The 22,940-nt window shown below is 39.3% G+C and overlaps 2 protein-coding genes across 4 annotated transcripts in view; both read right to left on the reverse strand.

Annotated features, from left to right (window-relative positions):
* Positions 1-22,940, reverse strand: part of ARB2A (ARB2 cotranscriptional regulator A) — a 337,934-nt gene that overhangs the window by 72,664 nt on the left and 242,330 nt on the right. The window lies entirely within an intron of this gene.
* POU5F2 (POU domain class 5, transcription factor 2) lies at positions 21,234-22,571 on the reverse strand. The gene has a single exon (XM_084882690.1). The coding sequence runs from the start codon at positions 22,480-22,482 to the stop codon at positions 21,463-21,465; it is 1,020 nt and encodes a 339-aa protein (XP_084738816.1). The 5' UTR covers positions 22,483-22,571; the 3' UTR covers positions 21,234-21,462.

Below are 22,940 nucleotides of genomic sequence, written 5' to 3' on the forward strand. Positions count from 1 at the left end.
GGACAATCTGTTATAGGAGTTAAAAATTATTGTGGCTTCATAAAGAATTTATTTTCCTATTTTTATTTTTTCTTTACCTTTGCCTGCTTTTCTTTTTCTTCCTCCCTCCCTCCCTCCCTCCCTCCCTCCCTCCCTCCCTCCCTCCCTCCCTCCCTCCCTCCCTTCCTTCCTTCCTTCCTTTCTTTCTTTTTAAATCTTATTCTGTATTTATGTTATGTATTTACTTCATTTTAAATTTATGTATTTAATGTTTTGCCTTGTTCCAAAAAAGTATGGTGGCTTACAAAAAGGACTCAAGCAGGACTTCCAGAAAGGGTGGTGAGACAAATCCCTCTCCCAAATACTAAAAACGTGAACAAAACTGTCCAGTACAACCAGGTGAGCAGTGTAGAAATCAAATAAAAGCAAACATCACACTGAGAAGTGTTTTCATGAAAACCGCCGACTACGGCAGCACAGCGGCAGCATGTGGCAGGCAGCCTGCTGGCACAGCCGTGTCTCCAGGTGGGACTGGCTGTGCAGACCTGCCACTTCACTGCTGGAGGCCTGACTTGATGTGGAGTAGGAGAAAATCCGGTGCCCAAAGGAGTTACCAGTAAATAAAGCAAAATTGGAAACTAACCACAAAACCTGTGGTCCTGCTACTCTGAGGTAGTGAGTGATCTCGGTTGGGATGCGTGGCAGACCAGTGGACTCGCCAGAAATTTAACAGGGAGAGCCTGGGCAGGAGAGAGCCCCTGACAGACTGGATGAACCCCTGGCACATCTGCCTGACTGGGAGGCTGAGCATGGGCACAGAAGTCCCAGGAAAGCCCAGCACAAAGTAAAAGCTTGGAGTAGGCTTGGAAACTGTGTGAACTTGGAATATACCCTTGCAACTCACACATACACCCACCCACTGAGCCTCACTCCCTTGGGATAACTGAACAAAACTCTGACCCTTAAACTATGCAGGCGAAGGAGTGAACTCTAGAAAGTCCGACTAAAATAATAATTTTATTTTATTATTATTTAAAAAATATATTTTATTGATGTTTTACGGAGAGGAAGGGAGAGAGATAGAGAGCTAGAAACGTCGATAAGAGAGAAACATCGACCAGCTGCCTCTTGCACACCCCCTACCGGGGATGTGCCCGCAACCAATGTACATGCCCTTGACCGGAGTCGAACCTGGGACCTTTCAGTCCGCAGACCGATGCTCTTCCGCTGAGCCAAACCGGTTTCGGCTAAAATAATAATTTTTAAAAAAGGAATTAAAAAAACATACAGAGATATCAGCATGCACACAGACCTACAGATTGAGTCCAGGCAATGTTCTTAAAACAAAACAAAAACAAATGAAAAACAGAAAAAAGATATCAGCAACAACAATCCTCAAGGGGAAATTTCAGAATCTTGACTTGCTTTCATGGCTCCTAATCAACACTATAGTTTACAGACAGTGGAGTAAGGCAGGAAAAGAAATTAATGGCATGCATATTAGAAAGAAAGTTCACAGATGACATGGTCCTGTATGTAGGAAATCCTAGATTTTACCAAAAAAATTCTAGAACTCATGAACACATTTTAGCAAGCTCACAGAATAGAAAAATCCATCTGCAAAAATGAATTTAATCCTTTACATCAGTAATGAACAATATGAAAAGGAATCAAGAAAGCCAGCCCTCGCTGGTTTGGCTCAGTGGATAGTTAGCCTGCAGACCAAAGGGTCCCAGGCCCTTTCTGGTCAAGGGCACGTACCTTGGTTTCAGGCTCCTCCCGACCCAGGCCCTGGTCAGGGCTCATGCAGGAAGCAATCAGTTGGTGTCTCTCTCTCACACTGATGTTTCTCTCTCGCTCTCCCTCCCTTCTACTCTTTCTGAAAAGCAATGGAAAAAAATATCCTCAGGAGAGGATTAATACAAAACAAACAAACAAACAAACAAACAAGCACATTGTCCAAAAGATACATGTGATAGCTGCAACATGCTATTAAATATAATTGTTTCTTTAACAATTCGATTACAAAACAGAGAATAAAATTTAGTTAAAACATTTCTGCAAGGGTCCAGAAACGTCTAGTTATTGGCTATCTTGCTCCAATTATCCCACAGTTTTATATGTGGCTACAAAAACCACTTGAACTCCTATTAGGTGCATTTAGGTTAACAAATTTATGTTATTTAAAATGAGGTCACCTTTATTTACCACGTGGCCAAGTTTGGCCAATGGAACTGGCTGTGCTGCCCAGTGATTGCTCCCCAAATGCCTCAGAAACTGCAAAAGGCCTTAGAAGCCCACCTCTCCAAATCCACTTCTTTACATGTAATTTTTAAGCTCACTGTAACCACGGTATGAACTACACTGCAAAATATAAGCTTGTAGCATATTCATGTTATTTGTGAGGGAATGACCTAGATAAAAAAACACAGTTAATCTTTAGTCTGAACCATCCCCTCCATATATTGTCCTGGAATCCTTACTCAGGAGAATATTCTTATTGGAGTTTTCCCAGCAAATATGACTCGGAGGAGATAGCCTTGATATGTACATCAGTCAATCTTTATGGCTCTCTACCCCATTAGTCACATTGCCACACCAGAGTTACACCAACTACAGACAGTAAAATCACCTTAACATATTAATTTCCCATATGACACATCTGATTCCTGCGTAATGGAACCCCAGTTTTAAGTAAAAAAGTTAAGACTATTGCCTATATAATCACAATATTCCATTTAACTATAAAGAAATTCCATTCTCCCCTTGATGAATTTTTACTATCTATAAAAGTGAACCGAGAGGACTTTACTTATATAAACATTGCAATCATTTTTGTTTACTCTGGAAGTGAAAGAGTGAAAAGTATATGAGTACACTTGGATTTCTTAAATGCATGTATAATCAAAAGAGGATTTTAGTGAAAGGTACAAACGTGAGGACAGTAAAGAGAAAAAAAGTAGTGAATGTTCAGCACTTACAGGTAAAACTTAAGCAAAAACTATAGTTAAATTTTTTTTTTTAAAAGCATCCTTAAGTCTCTTGAATTCACTTAAAGTTTACCACAGGTATAGAACTGCATTCTGCTGCTATCCCCTTAAGTCATCTTGTTAAATTTTGTCACAACATGTGTTACTGTAGTTCTACACTTACCTTTGCACTTTGTAGTGTGCAGCAGAGCAACATAATTAACCAGTGCTAGGTAGTGTTTACGTTAGTTCTCCAAAGGTTAAGAAGCTGATTATAGCTAAAATCAGCTTTGCCCGAGGCTTCAGGGGCTCTGTGTAATCAAATTAGACAAGCAGGGCACAGTGTCACCTAACACAAACCAGTGGCACTTTCTTCTTTGCTCTGACCCTTTCCCCCTTTTTTATTAGGGGAACAACTCATGCTTTGTGCTTTTACCAGATAATTTTAAAAGACTTGTTTCTAATAAATTTTACATGCAATCTCATAAGATGCCCACCTGTTTAAAAGTAATGAGAACAAGTAGAAAAAAATTGGGAAACATTTTTTGAAAAAAATCCTGCTTGTTAAAAAAAGAAATCTACATTTAGAGAGATTGAGATGTTTTTTTTGAAAGTATTTTCTGAAAAGGCAGATGACAACATGACCACGTGTACATGATTTTCCAGACGTTTCCTGGCTTAGATAGACTGCCGGTTTTGCTCTGCAGTGCACACACCACACAATGGTTTATCTGCTCCCAGAAGAGCACAGAGAACTCCATAAACCTGATAGATAAGGCATTAGCACTTCTATGAAACCATGGGCAACCCATTCGACTGAGTTATAGCTCATCCTTTCTTTAGCTCGCCTCTTTGATGTCAGGCAGGGTGAACTGTGTAATGGACACATTCAAGGAGGTTTTAATAAGATGAGGAGAGAAGAGCAGACCAGCCCACTTTAGGAACTCCCTCTCCACAGGTTCTATATTTAAACGCAGTAAAAGTATCATTCAAATCTAAATCTTGCTACCTTTGAGCCTAAAAGGAACAAAAGCGCTAAACACTACAGAGGTATTTAAAAAAAAAATCTATGGCAAATTTAAACAAAAATCCTTGAATCTCCTTCTTAACAAAACATATGAATCATTATTAAAATAATTGGCAATGTTTGTTACATCTTTATCTTCCCATATTTGACTTTCAATTTTTGGTTCAAATTTGACATAGTTATTACTTTGCTTGAAATACAGAAATGAAATGAATGTAAACATCCCACAAATGAGTGATCTGAAGAAAATGAGTTTTGCTAATGATTTATTCTGGGCAATAAAATCAAAACTTGTTATTTTAATTGATTAAGTCATAAAGAGTTCCTGGAGAAGTCAGATCTTGCTATTTGCACAGTCAGGCAATTTCTGCTAATCCAGCAGTACTTAACAAATTCACATGTGGTTAGCTTGTCTTGCCATAGCTGTATATCACATTTCTGTGCTGCAAGCTGTGCAAAAAAAATCAATATGCCAAGTTTAACAAAAGGACAGGAAACATGATGTTCTCCTATATTTTCAATGAACCTCAAATGACTCTGCTGTTCATACTCAGTACAATTTATGGCAGAGAAATGTATTCTTCAATGAAAAACCCTACAATGGAATGAATTATATAAATTCAGAACTGAAGTTCTGCCTTATTCCATAACAACAATTTATTTAGAAGATTCTGACATTCTGATTCAATGTGCACAGTACACTCAGACATTCACAAGGCATATTTTTTTCCTTGATGAAGGCTAAAGTATATTCTTTTTTTTAATAAAATATATTTTATTGATTTTTTTTACAGAGAGGAAGGGAGAGGGATAGAGAGCTAGAAACATCGATGAGAGAGAAACATCAACCAGCTGCCACCTACACACCCCCTACCGGGATGTGCCCACAATCAAGGTACATACCCTTGACCGGAATCGAACCTGGGACCTTTCAGTCCGCAGACCGACGCTCTATCCACCGAGCCAAACTGGTTTTGGCTAAAGTATATTCTTTAGACCAAAGAAAGATATACTTAGTTTTATTTATGGTAACACTTTGATATACGTATTTAATTTAGGTTTTGGAGACGTTTTCAAATGTCTCTTTTCACAGGTGAAACCCAGGGCAAGATGGTATCTATTAAGAAAATGCTTTCAATTCTAACACTAAGAAAAAAAAATTTCCAATAAATCCTGAGCTACTGCATTGGTTAATTGCCTCTAGATTTTTATATATTCTTTTACTGCTCCAGAAGAACATTATTTGTAGAAGCAGATTAGGATGAAAATGTTAAGAATGAGGTAGGAGTGGTCATGACCAATAGGTCATCACAGAGTGGTGCCACTTCTGCCTTCTCAACTCAGCGGTGTGGAACTAAGTGCGGCAAAACAGCCAGTAAGTTGGACTTCAGCCAAAGGATTCAGAACTGTTGCCGTAGTTGCCCCCACCACCCCCTGCCAAAGTAAAAAGAGGATTGGCATTCAGAATCTTCCAAAGGGCGATACATATAGGAAAATAAGAAAGCGAAGGTGTCCACATATACAGGGGAATTCACCTAAACATATAGAAAATTCTTTAGGAATTTTTATCCATTCCAATGAGCAACAGTAAGTGGATTAATGGCAATTAGCTGAGGAGAGCATGTCAGTAATCAGTGTTGAAGGTTTAAAATGATACAAAAAACCCAGAATCACACTTATGTCTAACTTTCTGTTACTGTGTTACTTATAGGACAATTTTCATTTATAGATTACTATACCATTTCAAAGAGGATGGGCAGAAAGTCCTCAATTAGAAAATAACTATTTAATGATTTTAAGAGTTGAATAATATTAGTGCTGCTATAAATGATCATTTCAATATAATTTATATTTCAAAATAGAGGATACAACATGGTTTAGAACAGTGATAAGAAGTTTTTGTATGGAAATTCAGAAACCTAAAATACCAGGGCTTGGAAAAATAATATACCAAATTATAAAAGCAGTAATGACACATGTATTAAAGTAGACTCTTTAAAGTCTGCTACCTCAATAACAGTCACATATAAATCCCAGTTAGTTGTATGGCCCTAGTATATAATCTATACTCAGGAAATGAGTTAACATGTTTGGAAAATGCTTAGTTGCTTTAAAAACAACAAAAAAGGGGCCTATCCATTTTACTTTTGGCGAGTAGTTTATCACTGAGAAAGCCTGCCTAAACATGTTACTGAGTTTATGCATAAATGGTAATGCAAATTATTTTTCATCTTTATAGATTTTATATTTTCTAACTTCTCATGTCTCTAAAGGCTCTTTGGTAGTAATGCTTTCCTCTTCACTGGAAAACATCTATTAATGAGATTCCTCTATCACTTTATTGCCAATAAATCAAATCTACAGATTCACTTCCGATGTCAATTCCTGGTCTCTGTTCTCGAGGCAACACAGCCATTTCTGTCTTGTATGTCTTCTTTAGACCTGGCTCATTTCTTTACACTCACATGGAGCACTATGTATTTAATTTAGGTTTTGGAGACCTTTTCAAATGTGAAACTTAGGACGAGATGGTATCTATTAAGCAAATGCTTTAAATTTGAACACCAAGAAAAAAAAGATCCCAGTGGATCCTGAGCTATTGCATGGTTAATTGCCTCTAGATTTTTACATATCCTTTTACTGCTGCAGAAGTACATTATGTGTGGGAGTAGATTAGGATGAAAATGTTAAGAATGAGGTTGCAATGCTTTCTCTAGCACTACTTCATTTGTCTAGTGTTGCTGATATCCTCACTTCTCATCCTTCACAGAAGATTTATCCATAATTTTTACACACCTCAAAATGGGGCCAAGGAAGGACGCAGGAGGTTGGTCAGTCTGGGAGGGACTATGGATGTCCCTGTCGGGGAGGGACCAGGGCTGTCCAGCCTGTCTCGCTCAATCTGGATAGACAGGCCACAGCAGCAAGCTAACCTACTGGTCAGAGTGTCTGCCCCCTGGTGATCAGTGCACAACATAGCAAGCAGTTTGAGCAGCCTTAGCATATCATTAGCATATCACAATTGGATTGGTTGCATATTAGGCTTTTATTATATAGGATAGTGAACATAGCCTAAGGCCTTGTGGTAAAAGGAGTAATTTTGCGAAAAACAAGTAAATAAATATGGTCTATTTTTTAGTGGTAAAATCTTAAAATTAAGCCAATATGCTAACTGCCTGGACTGGCTTAACTTTGAGGCTGGCTTAAGGATACTTTTAAATTTGACAGGTTTGGGAAAGGGGAAGGTGTGAGCAGAGGGGTGGAACCCAGTGAGGCAGCTCTGTAAGATGAACTGCTGGTAGGGTGAAGCGGCTGGTTACAGTAATAGCTGAAAACCATAAGTGCTGCAGGCTTTGAAGTCAGTTCAGCTTTGATGTTTTGCTCTCCTAGCTAATCATAAGATAGTACAAAAAAGGGGGGAAAAATAAGACTTTCCAATACTGTCCTTGCTCAGGAAATCCTAACATGAAAAAAGATTGGTGTCTGAGTGAACTTTTAAGTAGCACTGGTCTGCTCTTTATTTTTAAAAAGTTTTAAGTCATTGATGCATTCATGAAAATTATTTGTTAGTTTGGGGCATGCATATGGATATGCAAAAACATTCTTAAATGTTATTAGAAAATTTGTCAGTAAATCAATAAGAAAAAACATATTAATGATGATTTGAGGTTGTCACTGTGCTCTAAGTATTATTTAGATCAAGTTATATAGATGAGCTTCTCAACCTTGAGGAACTCATCTGCTGAGGACAGATAATTGCCTGGAAGCAGCCTTAGACATCAACTAGTACAAATCTGAAGTTCAGAGAAGCTGGCTTGCTTTGGAAACAAAAGATGCCAAGTACACACATACATATATACACATACACATAAATTAAATAAATCACAACCACCAGACAGCATGTAAAAATAAAGGGACAAATGCATCTTGTGAGATGCTGGCTAGAAGAAATATTATGGGAATTTCAAGCTTAGACAAAGCATTGTTTCTCTAACGTCAGTCATTTGTGTAACACTTTTATGCATTTGTGCCATATGTACAAACTACCAGTACTATTAAAATATCCATTTTAATGATTTGCTTATATCAACTAACTTTTTCTATTTGCATAGTCCTAAGCAATAACATCATTAAATGGGTTTCATGTATTATTCATCTTTTTCTAATTCATATTAGAGTAAACAAGTAACTACTAAAATAAAAAATGGATCACCCATGAACCTCCAGTAGTAGATGTATAAAACACTGATATGGAGGACTCAAGGAAAGACCATACCCTAATTATTTCTTGTGTCACTTATATGAGAACTATAATTTTAAAGTATGTACTCCTTAAGTATTCAGATGCCTATGTGCCCAAGGACCCAGGATAACCTGAATTTTACATCATCTTTTCTTTTTCATCTTAAAACGTTGTTTAGTTATTAGAACCTGCCCCAAATTAATTGATAGATAATAAATAATCTATAGTTACACATTTCTAACTATATATACAAAAAGCCAGCAACTGGAATGTCGTAACAACTGGTCACTATGACACCTACTGTGGCCAGTGAACTGGCCTGATTGGGGAGAGGGGTGGAGCTGGCTGGCCAACCTCCCACGGCCCTTCCCCCAGCCAGCCCTGCCCCTGATCGGCCTCTCCCACCCGAATCAGCCTGCAGCCCCTCCCCCTAGGTGCCCCCCCCCCCCCCATTGCCTCCTCCCTACCTCAATAGGGGCAAGGCCAGCTGGCCAACCTCCTACAACCCTTACCCCCCTACCTGTCCCCACCCCTGATCGCCCTCCCAATAGGGGGCAGGGCCAGCTAGCCAATAGCTTGCAGCCCCTCCACTCTGCTGGCCTGGCCCTAATTGGGGCGGGCCGGCCAACCTCCCACTGTCCCCTCCTCCCGACAGGCCTAACCCCGGTCCACCCCAATTGGGGCCGGGCCGGCCGGACCTCACCCGTGCACGGATTTGTGTACTGGGCCTCTAGTAATACATATAATAGTAATAACAGTCTGAGACCACAGTAGTAACATAAAAAGTTGACAGGGAAAAGTTTCCTTTTTTAATAGTGCTGTCTTGCTGCCTATTGCTCTAAAAGGAAAAAAAAGTTTGTAGCTTTTCTAGGTTAAAAGAAGCCACAGAAACAATTTTACAAATTTAATGACTTTAATGCAAAAGGAAAAGAATGATTCAAGTTCGATGGCATTCCTCTTGTGTATGTGTTGGTATTGCGTAATGAGATGACAAAGAATCCAAAGTCATATGCTGGGAGGGAGGGGTTAACTATGTCTCATGGAAACAAATGTTGTTTCTCTATTAAATTCTTATCCTTTAAGTGCATTAGAGTTGACTGTAAATATAAACAAAAGCCACTGGTGGGCAATTAAATGTGAAGAAGTGGCCCATAAAAAGTGGAATATTCAGTATGTATTAGAACCAGTTATACAACATCTAATTTAATAGTTAGATATTAAGCATTCCTCTTATAATACACATTAAATGGCCTCAACAAATCATTTTCTGTAATGTAGCAAAATGACAATTTCAATGTAGTCTAAGGCTGGTAGGCCAAGAACATTAAAGCAAATTAATCTCTAATCTTTTATCTACACTAAAAGGCTGAAAATCTGCAGGCATTTGTAACAAGAACTTTAAAATGAATTTGCCATTCCCAAAGTCATCTCACTAGACAGGAAAGAGGAACTTGGCATGTGACCAATAAATTATGAGAGAGCAACACCTTGGGGTTAGAGGGCACTGATGACTTCAACAAATCTCACCAGCTAGGGCAGCAGATTAAGCCAGGGGATAGGATGCCCTACAACCTTAACCTGTTAATACCTTTAAATTCTTAAGAATGACCTCTAGTCTGCTCTTTCATATTAGTTGTTAGTTACACTAATTACAGCTTAACTGGTATTGTTGGTACCAGTTTCCCACTCAGAAGACATGTAGAGAAAGGTTATCTCTAATAGCTTCAAATAACTTCAGCCAAATTCTGTTGTACACATTAGGAGCACTTACCTCCAGTTTTGAAAGGGTCTTTTATAGACATCAAAGGAAAGACACTAAAAGCAATGTGTGTTTGTGGATTCTATAAAGCATTTCATGTAGGAAGCTGTAAAAATAAGAACAGTAACTTCTCCTTTGACTAGAACTTAAGAATAGTTTAAAACAAGGTAATTTATTTTTTATGTTTATTTTTAACAGATAGGGGCTGTGTGATTTCAAATTTAAGGAGCTAGCTATATCTTAACCATGCAACTGAAGTAAAAATACTTAGCCCATGAAATTCCCTCAAAATTTATGGTTTTTAGAAAGGAATAATGCACTTTCTATCATGATCTTTTAGAACCATTTTAAGTTCAACATTTACACTGATGTTAACCTAACATTATATGGAATGGTGCAGATTCTAAGCCCATTTACAAAGATTCAAATACCATCTGTGAAGTTGCAGTAAATTACTCTGTAACATTAATCTTTAAACCAGGCACTAAATCAGAACAGAAACATACCAAAGAGGTTTAAAAAGTCGAGAGTCATAACTGAGTTACTGAGATTAATGTAAATAGTTTTACATATAACAGTTTACAGGTTCTCAATATCACACTATCTTCACTTTGAATGAAACATATAAAATTACATCTTAAAAATTAATTACTAATATCTAAGTGACACAGTATCAAAGATCTGTGAAAATGATGGCTGAAGAGTGTTGTCAATCTACATGTGAGTTAATAAAGACAATGACAAAATTTTGAATATATGAAATAGATACTATTAATGTTAAAAAAATAAACTTTATTTTACAAAAAATATCTTTAAAACAAACCTTTTGTTCTTAAAGGAAGCTGAGCAACAGAATTCTTACTTAAATGAAACTTTTTGGGAAAATGAAGACAGATCTTTAGAGTATGTGTTATCAAATCCAAAATGCCATTCATTTTCAAATTCTTCATTACCCCATTACTTAAAAAGAAAAAAAATTTTGCCAATTTAGCTATGACATAATGTTTTCTTATCATGTTGATTGCAAGATATATTCAAACTATAGGTAGTTAAAATTGTATCTTGTAATCAATGAAATTTAATATTTTATAATACATAGACTTTTCTATCAATATATTTAATGAATAAATTGTTTTTTGTGAGAGCAATCCAATTCTGAAATATAGTCACTGGGTGATATCAAATAATTTTATTGTATATAAAACACTGAGAGGATATTGACCATCTATTTCCTATCTTCTCTGAGGATACAAGAGGAGAAAGAGCAGCTAATACATTACTGATTTCAGTTTGCTTGTCTAATTTATTGATTAACTAATGTCCTCTCTTCATCCCACTAAGGATTTATGGTAAATAAGAAGATTACATACAATAAAATAATTAAGGAAATAAGATAAAGGAAATGAACTGGGGGAAAAACAAATAGTAAGAACCTATGTTATTTTGATTAGATATAGAAATAATTTATAAATAACAAAATAGGCCTTAGATTTTAATTTTTAAAAAAGGTAAAGCATAATATATTTATCTGTGAGTGTTGAGGGACACTTTTGCCTTAAGTATAGGATCCTGCTCATTCCAAAGAATTCCTATGACACAGATTTTTACAATCTATTAGTAAGTGTTGAAAGATAGATACCAAATGAAAATAGGGTCGAGAGAAATTAAATACTGGGGAGAAAAATAACCTCAAAATATCAGTAGCTCTCTCTTGCAAAAATTAATTTGGTTGTACCAATAGATAAAGTAGGATTAAAATGAAGACTACTGGCTAGTGGATGAAGTCTGTGTATGTTCAAATGTTAAAACTGGTCTATGGAACAGATGCTGCTAAACTATCTCAGGATGTAGGTGGGTAAATGAGTGAGCACCACCCCAGTGGAAGATGCTGACTGGAATGAATATGACTGCAAGCACGTTCTCCACAAAGTGGGCTTCACTCAGGCTCTATACAACAATCAGTAAACACAGCCAAAAATGATCCAAGGGACTGTGAACATTTAGATGTATTTCAGCATTGTGAACTCGAATAACAGTCTGCTGATGGATCAGTTCAAGTGTTTCAAAGGTAGGACCTTTTTGTATTTAGTTATCCCACATTTTCTCTTCTCTCCGTATCAGGTAACATAAGCATCTGCTTGTGGCACATACCTAAATTTTCTAAGAAACCAGAGAACTGACACAAGAACAAGTGTGGTGGATGGACATGTCCAAAAACCCTTCTCTGAGGAAGGACCCCTCCTCAACCGACACACATAGTCCTTGCTGTGCTATCAATTACACTGCCATGCTCCAGCCCCAACTCCCTCATTGCTATGGCTGGCCCAGCACAGACATTTAATCTCTCTGGCTTAGTGATTAGTTCAGGGATCATCACTGTACCAAAGCAGGGCCCATCAGAGTTTTTACTAAGAGTTTTCATTTGATGCTAGAGCTTTTTCTATAGGATGATGATGAATAGAAGATGCTGCATCTGCTTGTAGCTACCCTTCCTTCCTTCCTAAATTCATGAAAAAAGAAGAATCAAGCCACTAGGCAAAGCAAAATAAAGAAGGAGATGGAGGGAAAGAAAGTCTTGATGACAGAGTTTGAGTCCCAATATCTAGTCCAGTAGTTTATCCATTTACATGAATAAATAAATTACTTCTGTTAGACGCTTGAATTGGACTTATGTAAATTACAACGAAGAGAGTTTGCACAGTAATTGAAACAAGTAGACTGTATTCTACTCTTCGACTTTTAAAAAATGTGAGATTGATATCCATGTATGCATATATGAATCTATAAAATAACTGTACAGTGGTGGCATTTTTTAATGTTTAATGTGTGTTTAAAGGTAAGAAGTTTCTGGATCATCCACGTAAGTGATAAAGATAACTAAAAAAAAGGGTAGGTAATCGAAAGTAATTTCTATTCAGTTTTCTAATGCTTAAAATAATGAAGAGAGGAGGGGAAGGGAGCAAAGAAGGCATTTATCCTCCCGATTATAAGTTTTCCTGGCACAATTAAAAGGTTTGCACTGTGTTGAGAACACAGGAGTCTGGTATGCAGGGAAGGGGGAAGTGGCACAGACATGTACTGGGAAATGAAGGAAAGCGACCCATGGTCACAGTGGTGCTGCAGACAGTGCTTTGAATAAATAGGCCACTCATCAACAATGGGGAGCTAGGAATAGCTATTTCTCTTGGGCAAGACAGCATAAGTCATTGGATAATAAATGGTTTTCCAGAATGAATTTTCATAAATTCTAACATTTAAACCACTTTAAGAACTGACAGGAAAATAACTGTCATTTAGCATTAAGATTCCTATGAGCTATATTCCACCTCAAGTTGAATTATAAAAAAACTCTAATAACAATATCTCTGTGTTCTCAGAATAATTATCTACCTTCCACTTCCTAAATATCCTTATTACAACCTCAAATAGTAACCTTTTAGAAACCTTACATTAGGCTATGTACCTTCTGGCTCTTCTCTGGGGTTGTTAAGGGTCTGAGGAGGCACTTGACCACTGGAATGCATCAAATAGGAGTCTGCTACTGTAAGCAGATTTCTCACAGTTATTCACCTAACAACTGTTTCATTATATGTACTTTGGGGATTTTCAGAGATAATATATATTACTAAGAAATAGATCTATTAGTACTGGATCCTAATAGACTTTTTGGCCTGCCTTCAAAACAAAATTAGTCTACTGAAATAACTTATGCTAAAAAGTGTCACTCAGTAATTAAAGACAACGCATGCGTGTCAAGACTCATGAATTTATTGATGGCTTCTGACACTGGTGAGTTTGCATGCGTTGGGAAAAAATTAATCTTCAAATTTTACATTGATATTAAGGACTCATTAGAGAAAGTTTGTAAGGATTATCATATGTCTTAAAGCATTTCAATATTCATGGATGTAAGCAACACTGAACTTAATAACAACCAAAGAGCATGGGTTTTTCATTTTGCAAAAAAGAGCATTACTAAACACTGCACTGTTCTTTATGCCTAAGTAATTTCCAATAATCCTCATGGTTTTTTGTTGTTGTTATTGTTGTTCTTGGACTGACTCTGTACAGGACTATTTTAGACATTCCTATTTACCATGACAATGAAACAGATGAAGCAATTACTTGTCTACAGTCACTTGTTTGGGACACAATATACTGATATCTACTCTACCTTGAGCATCATGCTAGGCACTCTCTTGTGTAGGATGACTGTGTTCCATGACAATCAACGGGCTTTCTAATCAGACATTATTTTTTTTGTAATCAAAGTCAGGTAGGCTACTACTTAAGACATATTTGGTGCCTGATAGTTTTTTAAATTATCAAACCCTTCCCAGGGTTTCTGATGATACTGTAATAAACTTAAAGGAATTTATTAACAACTTTTTAACAAAAGCCTGGTGGAGACAAGTGACTCTTGAGAAGAACAGGCCTGGGGATTTGCTAACCATGTACATCATTAGATTTACTGAGGAGCAGTGCCAAGACAAACCATCAGGAAGAGTTATGCCAGCACAAAATTATTTTACTTCCTTAGATCTTTCTATTAAGACTTGGCTGTCATAAGTCAGTATAAGAACCAGCCACATGAAGAATGATTGTGTGCCTTGAATGACAACAATAACATCAACAAAAGTATTACAATTAAATGATCTATTGGGTTGTTCAATGTTTCTTTAAGATTGATATATTAATCTTTACATTTAATGATAAGACGATATTTCTTCTAATGCATTTTGTAAGACTCATGTTATTAGGTGCATGTACTGAGAACTATAACTTTTTTGCTGTCAGGATTTTAACCACCACATTCAACTCTCAATTGAAGTAACTAATCGCCTGATTTTCACTGGAAACAAATTTCTTTCACTTTTTCTCCTATTACTGACTTTGGGTCTTTTCTCTCTCTCTTCTCAAATCTCAACTTTAACTCTTAGCTAACTTTCAAGTATTAGCTCAAGTTGTCCCTGCCCCTTTAAAAAATATATTAATTTTTTACAGAGAGGAAGGGAGAGGAATAGAGTCAGAAACATCTATGAGAGAGAAACATCGACCAGCCGCCTCCTGCACACACCCTACTGGGGATGTGCCCACAACCAAGGTACATGCCCTTGACTAGAATGGAACCTGGGACCCTTCAGTCTGTAGGCCAACACTCTATCCACTGAGCCAAACCGGTTAGGGCCCTGTTTTTAAGATTGTTCACAGACATGCCTTACTGAATCACGTGCTCCTTCCTCTGTACTGTTCTCCTGCCTATTCCTCTAACATTGGTGACTTGGGGTGAGACCTGTTTTCTCACTTCTTTCCTCTAACCTATGTATTCTTTGTCTAATCCAGAATCTTCAGTGCCTAGCCCTTAACAAGTGCTTAGTACACATTCAATCACTGAGAGGGTATAGAGGTTTAACTCTACTGCTTGCTAGGATGTGAGAATGTAGAACCTGGAGGAAGAGGAGTTGGTTTGAGGCCATGGCAAGGACATCCGGGAGATGGTGAAAAGCTGCTATGCTGGGCATTATTCTTTTGCTGCCATGTTCTGGCGAATTACCTTTTATCTACATGGCTCAGATTTAGCATAATATTTAAAATATGAACATTAAAATATATGTGCTCATGTTTTATTGTTTTAAATTCTCACCTTCGAATATGTTTTTATTGATTTTAGAGAGATAAGAAGTGAGGGGAGAGAGAGAGAAACCTTGATGTGAGAAACATCAATCGTTTGCCTCCTGCATGCACCCTGACGGGGGATCAAACCCCAATGCAGACATGTGCCCTAGCTAGGTATCAAATCCACAACATTTTGGTGCAGGACGACACTCTATTCAACTGAGCCACCAGGCCAGGGCATATGTGCACATGTTCTTGAATAACAAATGAGAAAACAAACCACTGCTCTATTTATACTTTCAAAATTTAATAATATTTACAAGAATATTTAGCAGTATAAGAATACATGTAATCAGTCCTAGCTGGTTTGGCCCAGTGGATAGAGCCCCGGCCTGTGCACTGAAGAGTCCCAGGTTCCATTTTGGTCTAGGGCACATGCCCCAGTTGTAGGCATGATCCCCAGTAGGGGGTGTGCAGGAGGCAGTTGATCAATGATTCTCATCGTTGATGTTTCTATCTCCCCCTCTCCCTTCATCTCTGAAATCAATAAAAATATATTTACAAAAAAGAAAAAGAATATGTGTAGTAGGATAATGCAATTAAATGTATATGCATATTTGTGTTTAGGACAGATGGAGTTTTATAGGTGAGTCAATAAATGCATATGGAGATAAACATGCTAAAGATTTATAAGATGTTCCGCTGAATAAATGAAACCATTATTGTCCTCATTAAAACAATGATAGAAAATCTATACTTGTTTTTTAGTAGAAAGTGGTATTTCATTTATGTGTGGTTTTATTTCAACTGTAGTATCACTGGATCAACTGTGAGAAAATATTTAAATCTCACAAATTTAAGCACCTTCTGTTTCCTAAATGTTCACGTTTTATATATGCTCACAGAGAATATTCACCAAATAAATTGTTTACTGACTAATGCAAAAACTCAGTTTAAAAATAAAAATGATAATTTTTTTTTATGAAGTGTGCCATTTCTGGAAACTCAAAAAGGATAAGGATTCTTTCACTTCTCATTTAAAAGCATAACATTTTTGTTGGTATTTTACTTAAAATTTCTTGGCCCAGAATTCAAAAATTTATGGCTTTAGATTAACTACTTTAATGATGTGACACAGAAGGAGCAAAACATTCTTTTCTACCCATGGTGTTGGGGTGATTGCCTTTTCAGGAGAGAAAAGAACAACAGGTAAATCTTTGTCTGGTAGGTCTGTTCCCACCTCTCCTCTTTAGTTTAACTCTCAAAGGCAATACATATTTAGTGAGCAGACTGGTGTCCTTAAAGTATGTCTGATATGAGGTAACCATTTATAATATGTGTATGCATTTAAAGACTCATTATTACAGAAAAAATGATTTACATTTCATATACTAAGCAAACGTACTTGGTGTCTACTTAGCTTTAGCAATGTCTTAAAACTACCTATGAAAACAATCAGTGTTTAAACACTTACTATTAGGTCTGCTTTTCATAAATATAACCCAATCACAATAAATTAAAGGCAAGTCACTTGACTGTCCGGTTACATTAGCTGGATGAAATTCGTGGCTGACAATGCTGAACAGAAAGTGACAGGGTTTTCTCAACTGGTTTACATATCAATTTTTCTGGGGAAAGCAGGAATCATTATCTCTATCAAAATATCTAAATTTTTTCCCCCTGAGACAATGCCTCTGAATTTTACTGATGAGAGTTTAATTGTTCTACTCTTAAAATAGATAGAAATAAGTAGGCACTGAAATTCTTCAACCCATAAAGTTATTGGTTGGAAGGTAAAATTTTATTTTTCTTGAAGTTGTGCAACTCTGGGGTGGGACATTACCTATGTGAGTGCCTAGAGACAAGATGCAGATCTGGGGCTGCTTAACTCTATAGCTAATGTCCTTTCCTTCCCATCACTATTCCTCCTTTATATATTGACTCCTTTGTACAAAAAAATAAACAAGTCTCTCTGCCTTCCTATGCCACCCCATCCCCAATCCCCAACGCACAACTGTTTTTTCCTTATATCAGGAGTGGTATGTTTATTAATTGAATTGTGTCCCTGCTCCTTAATCCTCCAGTGTGTGTGTGTGTGTGTGTGTGTGTGTGTGTGTATACATATATAAAATAAACAAGTCATATATATATATATATATATATATACACACACACACACACACACACACACACACACACACACACATATATATATTTAAGTCATAATCTCCCAGTACCTTGGAATGTAACCTTATAGACTAGAGGCCTGGTGCACAAAATTCATGCACTTGGAGAGGGGAGTCCCTCAGCCTGAACTACACTTTCTCGCTGTCTGGGAGCCCTTAGGGGATGTCTGACTGATGGCTTAGGCCATCAGTTGGACATCCTTAGTGCTGCTGTGGAGGTGGGAGAGGCTCCCACCATTGTTGCTGCACTAGCCAGCCATGAGCCCAGCTTCTGGCTGAGCAGCATTCCCCCTGTGGAAGCACACTGACCACAAGGGGACAGCTCCTGCATTGAGCATTTGCCATCTGGTGGTCAATACATGTCATAGTGACCAGTTGTTCTGCTGTTGGGTCAATTTGCATATTAGCCTTTTATTATATAAGATGATGTGTTATTATGGGCAAGGCCTCTGATTCAATTTGTTTTTTTAAGGTAGTTAAAGGGAGGGTCAGAATTTTCACTTGTTCCTGAAGCTGAAATTGCCCTTAGCTCAAAAATCTGCATACCACTGAGACACATCTTGGTGAGGCTCATTCTGAACCCCCACACATAATAGATGGTTCCCAATACTTATACACATAATTATGTTCTATTATGTGTATAAGTATTGGGAACCATCTTGTCACTTTAGATATCAACCTTTTGTTGATATCTCATGAGTTGTGTTTTTGGCTGTAAGCCTGTATCCAGTATTCATGGAGCAACTTCAGCTCTTCTGTCCAATATTTACCTGGAATAACTTTAATTTTATTTTCTCTAGATCTTTCTAGATTTTTATGTATTAGATAGAAATAGCCCATAGCCTAATCACCCCTAACCACTCTGCCCACCTGCCTGATGCCCCTAACTGTTCTCCTGCCTGCCTGATCGCCCCTAACCACCGCGGCTTCATTAGGAAGAACGTCTGGAATGACATCTGGAAGGTTGTTAGGCTGTCCGGTCTAATTAGCATATTGCACTTTTATTCTTATAGGTAATACAGTATTTAGTCAGAATTGGAAAGGCTTACCTAAGAAATGCTTCAGGGCCATTACAGGATACTGAGCTAAAGATACCCAAACAATTTGGAACACTAGGAATGACCTATTAGGCAAGTACTGTGGGAAGGAAAACTCTTGAAAGTAAATTGGCCGAGGGGAAGGTGTTTCATAAATTCTGAAACTGAATATCTACAGTCAGGGTACCTTTTGACATTGTGATTAAGGTATCATCACTATCTTTAAAGAAAATGAACATGTATTGTACAAATACACTATTCTGCTTGTATTCTAAAGGGGCCCAGTGTCTTCAGGTTAAAAATACCCGCCTTGTCTAAAGAAAAGAAGATGAAAGAAACACTTGATAAGGAAACATTTCCAGAATGGCAGTGCAATACTATTAAACAAGTGATTGAAATTTATGCTTTTAATTGAGGTAGGGGGAAATCTGGCAACTTTGAAGACTTTGGACTGTTGTTTGGCATCTGCCTCTACTATTATTCCACTGAAATCATTGTCACTAAAAGTACCAGTGGCACAGTTATTAGTGAAACGATATATCTTACTTGATAGATGTTATTTGATTTCTGTACATTTGACACTGTTAACCACCAACACCACACTTGGTTTTCTTCCAACCCTAAGGGTGGTTCTTTCTCACTTTTGAGGGATCTTATTATCAATCTTAAATCTCTGAAAAGTCTGAAATTTTTAAGTATCAAGGTTTCCCCAAGGTCTAGCCTTTTCTCTTTCAAGAGCACCAGTGATGGAAAATCTCATTTTAAATGATGTAAAGGCTGATCAGTAACTTCTTAAGTACCTGCCTAGCCCAAGACACAGCAGCTGTGAGTGGGGCAGCTGTACAGGTGCTGAGGCTGACCCTGGGTAGACAGACCCTGGGAGCCTTCCTGAACACCAAGAGCTGTCACCATTTCTCCGAATCTGCAGGGGCTGCAGAATTCAAGGAGCAGCCTGGCCCACAGCCTCCTACCAGCTTTTAGAGCTGGATGTTCATAGCTCAGTTGCAATCATTCATCCTGGCAGTAAGCACTGCCTGACCCTCTACAGGAACAACTCCCTTCCAAGGCTTTCCAGAGGCTGCCCAGGCAGAGAAAGGCATGGGGTTGGTGCTTGTGTGACTTTTAGTAGGACAGCCCAAGGGTTAGTGATTAATCACCTATTAAATCTAGGGCCAAACAATTGAAGTTTAGCTCCATTTTCACTAACCTCTCTTTCTTCAGACATTGAGAACAACAGCAAAATACATACATTGAGATAAATCAGAAAAACTGGAAAAAATAAAGCTTGTTCTTTGAAAATACTCAGGGATGACTTCTTTGTAAGACTGATTAAGTAGAGAAAGAAAAACTGACAAGACTAGTAAGCAAAAAGAATACACACTGAAATATAACATTTAGGGACAGATAAGTTATAAAACAATAAATATCACATGCAGAGATATGGCACCAGATGTGGGAAAACACAGAGTCTGAATGGTATTTGTTTGGCATATGACGACCAGAACTGAGGTGTAGAAACAGAAAGCCAGTAAAGACCAATTTTATAGAAGAGATTGGAAAGGTCACTTAAGATGTACCACCAGAAAAGCCACCAGGAAATGCTGTATCATCTATCACAAATATACTCTAAATAGCCTCTGAGCTCAAGCCTTGGCCAATGTGGCTCAGTGATTAGAGCATCGGCCTCTAGATCAAGGGATCTTGGGTTTGATCCCCAGTCATGGGCACTTTCTTAGGTTGCAGGTTTGATCCCCAGCCCCATTTGGGGAGTGTGCAGGAGGCAACCAGTCAATGTCTTTCTCTCCCCATCCTCTCTCCTTTCCACTTTCTCTCTAAATGTCAATGGAAAAAATATCCTTGGGTGAGAATGAATTAAAAAAAAAAAAAGTCTTAAGAAGTTTTTTAGAAAGGGAAATTCCCAGGGAGTAAACCAAATGGAGCTCAAAAGCAGAGTTATGTGGGAGCTGAGCCGATGCAATCCAGTTTGCCAATCTCAGTTACAAATGGGTCTAAAATACAATGACTCGGCAGGACAGGAGCTAAACCTGTTGTGCTACATAAGGTGTAGATCTGAATTGAAACCCTCACTGTAAGCTGGGGCACTCTACATGAAAAGGTGAACTAGAAAAAAATCCGCATCTTTCAAGAAGGAGAGAACAAGCAACATGCCTGTTTCTTCAAGGACTCCAGGAAGGTTCTGTGCACTCCTCTTATTCCTTCCTCAAACCCTACCCAGAAGGTAACTAATATCCCGGACTCTGGGTTTACATGAGGCTCTACTTGTTTTTGATAAAAACGGTATACTGAAAGTCTTCTGTGCCTTGAGTTTTTCATTCATTATCGTGTATAAAAACTAAACCCTGTTTACTAATAACCACAAGGAATGCGACACAATTAATATTCAATTCATAAAAAGAAACAAAATATCCAAACCATTTATGTATTGTAATGTATTTTAAAACCAATCTAGGGAAAAACAAAAGGAAAAACACAAAGCAGAACAAACTTCAATTTCCATCCCTAAGATTTAAAAACTTACTCCCACCCTATGACGCCTTCCTACATGTGGATTCTAAACTTCTTTAGACAGGGACCCAGAACTAATGCGAATGCTCCCCAGCACGGCGCTCCCCAGAGGGCAGGCCCTCAGTTGGAAAGCCGGGGGATGCCCAAAGTGGTGCTGGGGGCAGAGAGGAGGGCGCCGCCCTCGGGGGACGGGGCTGAGGAGTACAGGGGTGCAAAGTAAGGTCCCCCGTAGTTGGGAGGACCGAACCAGAGCCCTGGTGCCAGGGGAAAGCATACTGTTCCCCCTGGGAAGGGAGGCCTGGCAGCCCCCACCTCCTCCGGCGGGCGGAAATCATTGGCTGGCAGGCTGCCCATCTTGCTCCGGTTGTAGAACCACACTTGGACCAGGTCCTTCCGCAGCCGGAGCTGCTCAGCGATGCGGCTCATCTGCTGGGCCGTGGGCCTCGGGCACTGCAGGAAGAACTGCTCCAGGTTGTTTCCGATGCGCCGCTCCCTGCTCGCCCGTCTCCACTTCTGCGCCTGCTGCAGGATCATCTCCATTCTGCATAAGCCCAGAAGGTTCTTGGTGTCCACCTCCTCCAGCCACTTCCTCAGCAGCGGGCGCAGCTTCCACCTGTTGGCGAGGCTGAGCTGCTGGGCCTCGAAGCGGCAGATGGTCGTCTGGCTGAGCACCTTTCCAAACAGAGCGCCCACGGCGAACCCCACATCGGCCTGCGAGTAGCCAAGGGTCATCCTCCTCTCCCTCAGCTCCTTGGCCAGCTGCTCCATCTCTTTCTCCACGGCCGAGAGGTCCTCGGGCAGCTTCAGCCTCTGGATGTACCGCAGGGCGCTGTGGGGCCCCCGGAGAGCGCCTTCCCAGGGGCCCTGCAGCCAGGCCCCCGCCTCGCCAGCTCCGACCCGGGCCTCGCAGGGCACCACGCCGCACCGCAGTTTGTATGACGGGGGACTCAGGGGCACCCCCCACACCTCACGGCCAGGGCAGACTCCCATCTGGATCCGTGGCCTGACCATCAAGCTGCCAGGGGCCGCCTGGGCACTCAACCAAATTGGGGTGTCAACACCCACTAGCATTGGCCCTCTGGGCCCGCCCCCACCGCCAACTGGCTGAGGGGACAAGAGGGAGGGCTTGCGCTCCGCCATGAAGTAAAACCGCACTCCACGCAGGAAGTCTGGTAGGAACTGATGGCTCTCGAGGCTTCAGAACAGCCACCCACCTGCCTTGCCCTCGAGCCCCGCCCCCCAGAGGGCTGAGGTGGCAGTGCAGGCAAGAGAAACAGGCCAAGGGTGTGCTCCCCCGTGGGGAAATCCAACAGACCCACCCGTAAAGTCTTGGTATCTCCAGGGTTAAGGGAATGCGTCCTCTACCCTAAACTTTATTTCCAACTCCCTCCGAGGTGCAGGTCTCCCTGGGCTTTGCACCTCCAAGCTGCCTGGGATTCCTTAGTTACCCCCTCCATCCTATCCCTGAAGGGACCTAAGAATTTACTTACAGCTCCTCAGAACTCAGGTATCTCATTCCTTTCCTCCACATGATCTGAACGGCCGAGTTTGGCTTCACAAATGTTTGTTAAACGTCTATAGGCCAGGTATTTCTGGGA

Source organism: Pipistrellus hanaki, assembly GCF_964339955.1.
Source record: "Pipistrellus hanaki genome assembly, chromosome: 4".
Lineage (NCBI taxonomy): Eukaryota > Metazoa > Chordata > Mammalia > Chiroptera > Vespertilionidae > Pipistrellus > Pipistrellus hanaki.

Bases quoted from the DNA above. Each gene is read 5' to 3' on its own strand.
- POU5F2 (XM_084882690.1), bottom strand. From the start codon at position 22,482: ATGGCGGAGCGCAAGCCCTCCCTCTTGTCCCCTCAGCCAGTTGGCGGT.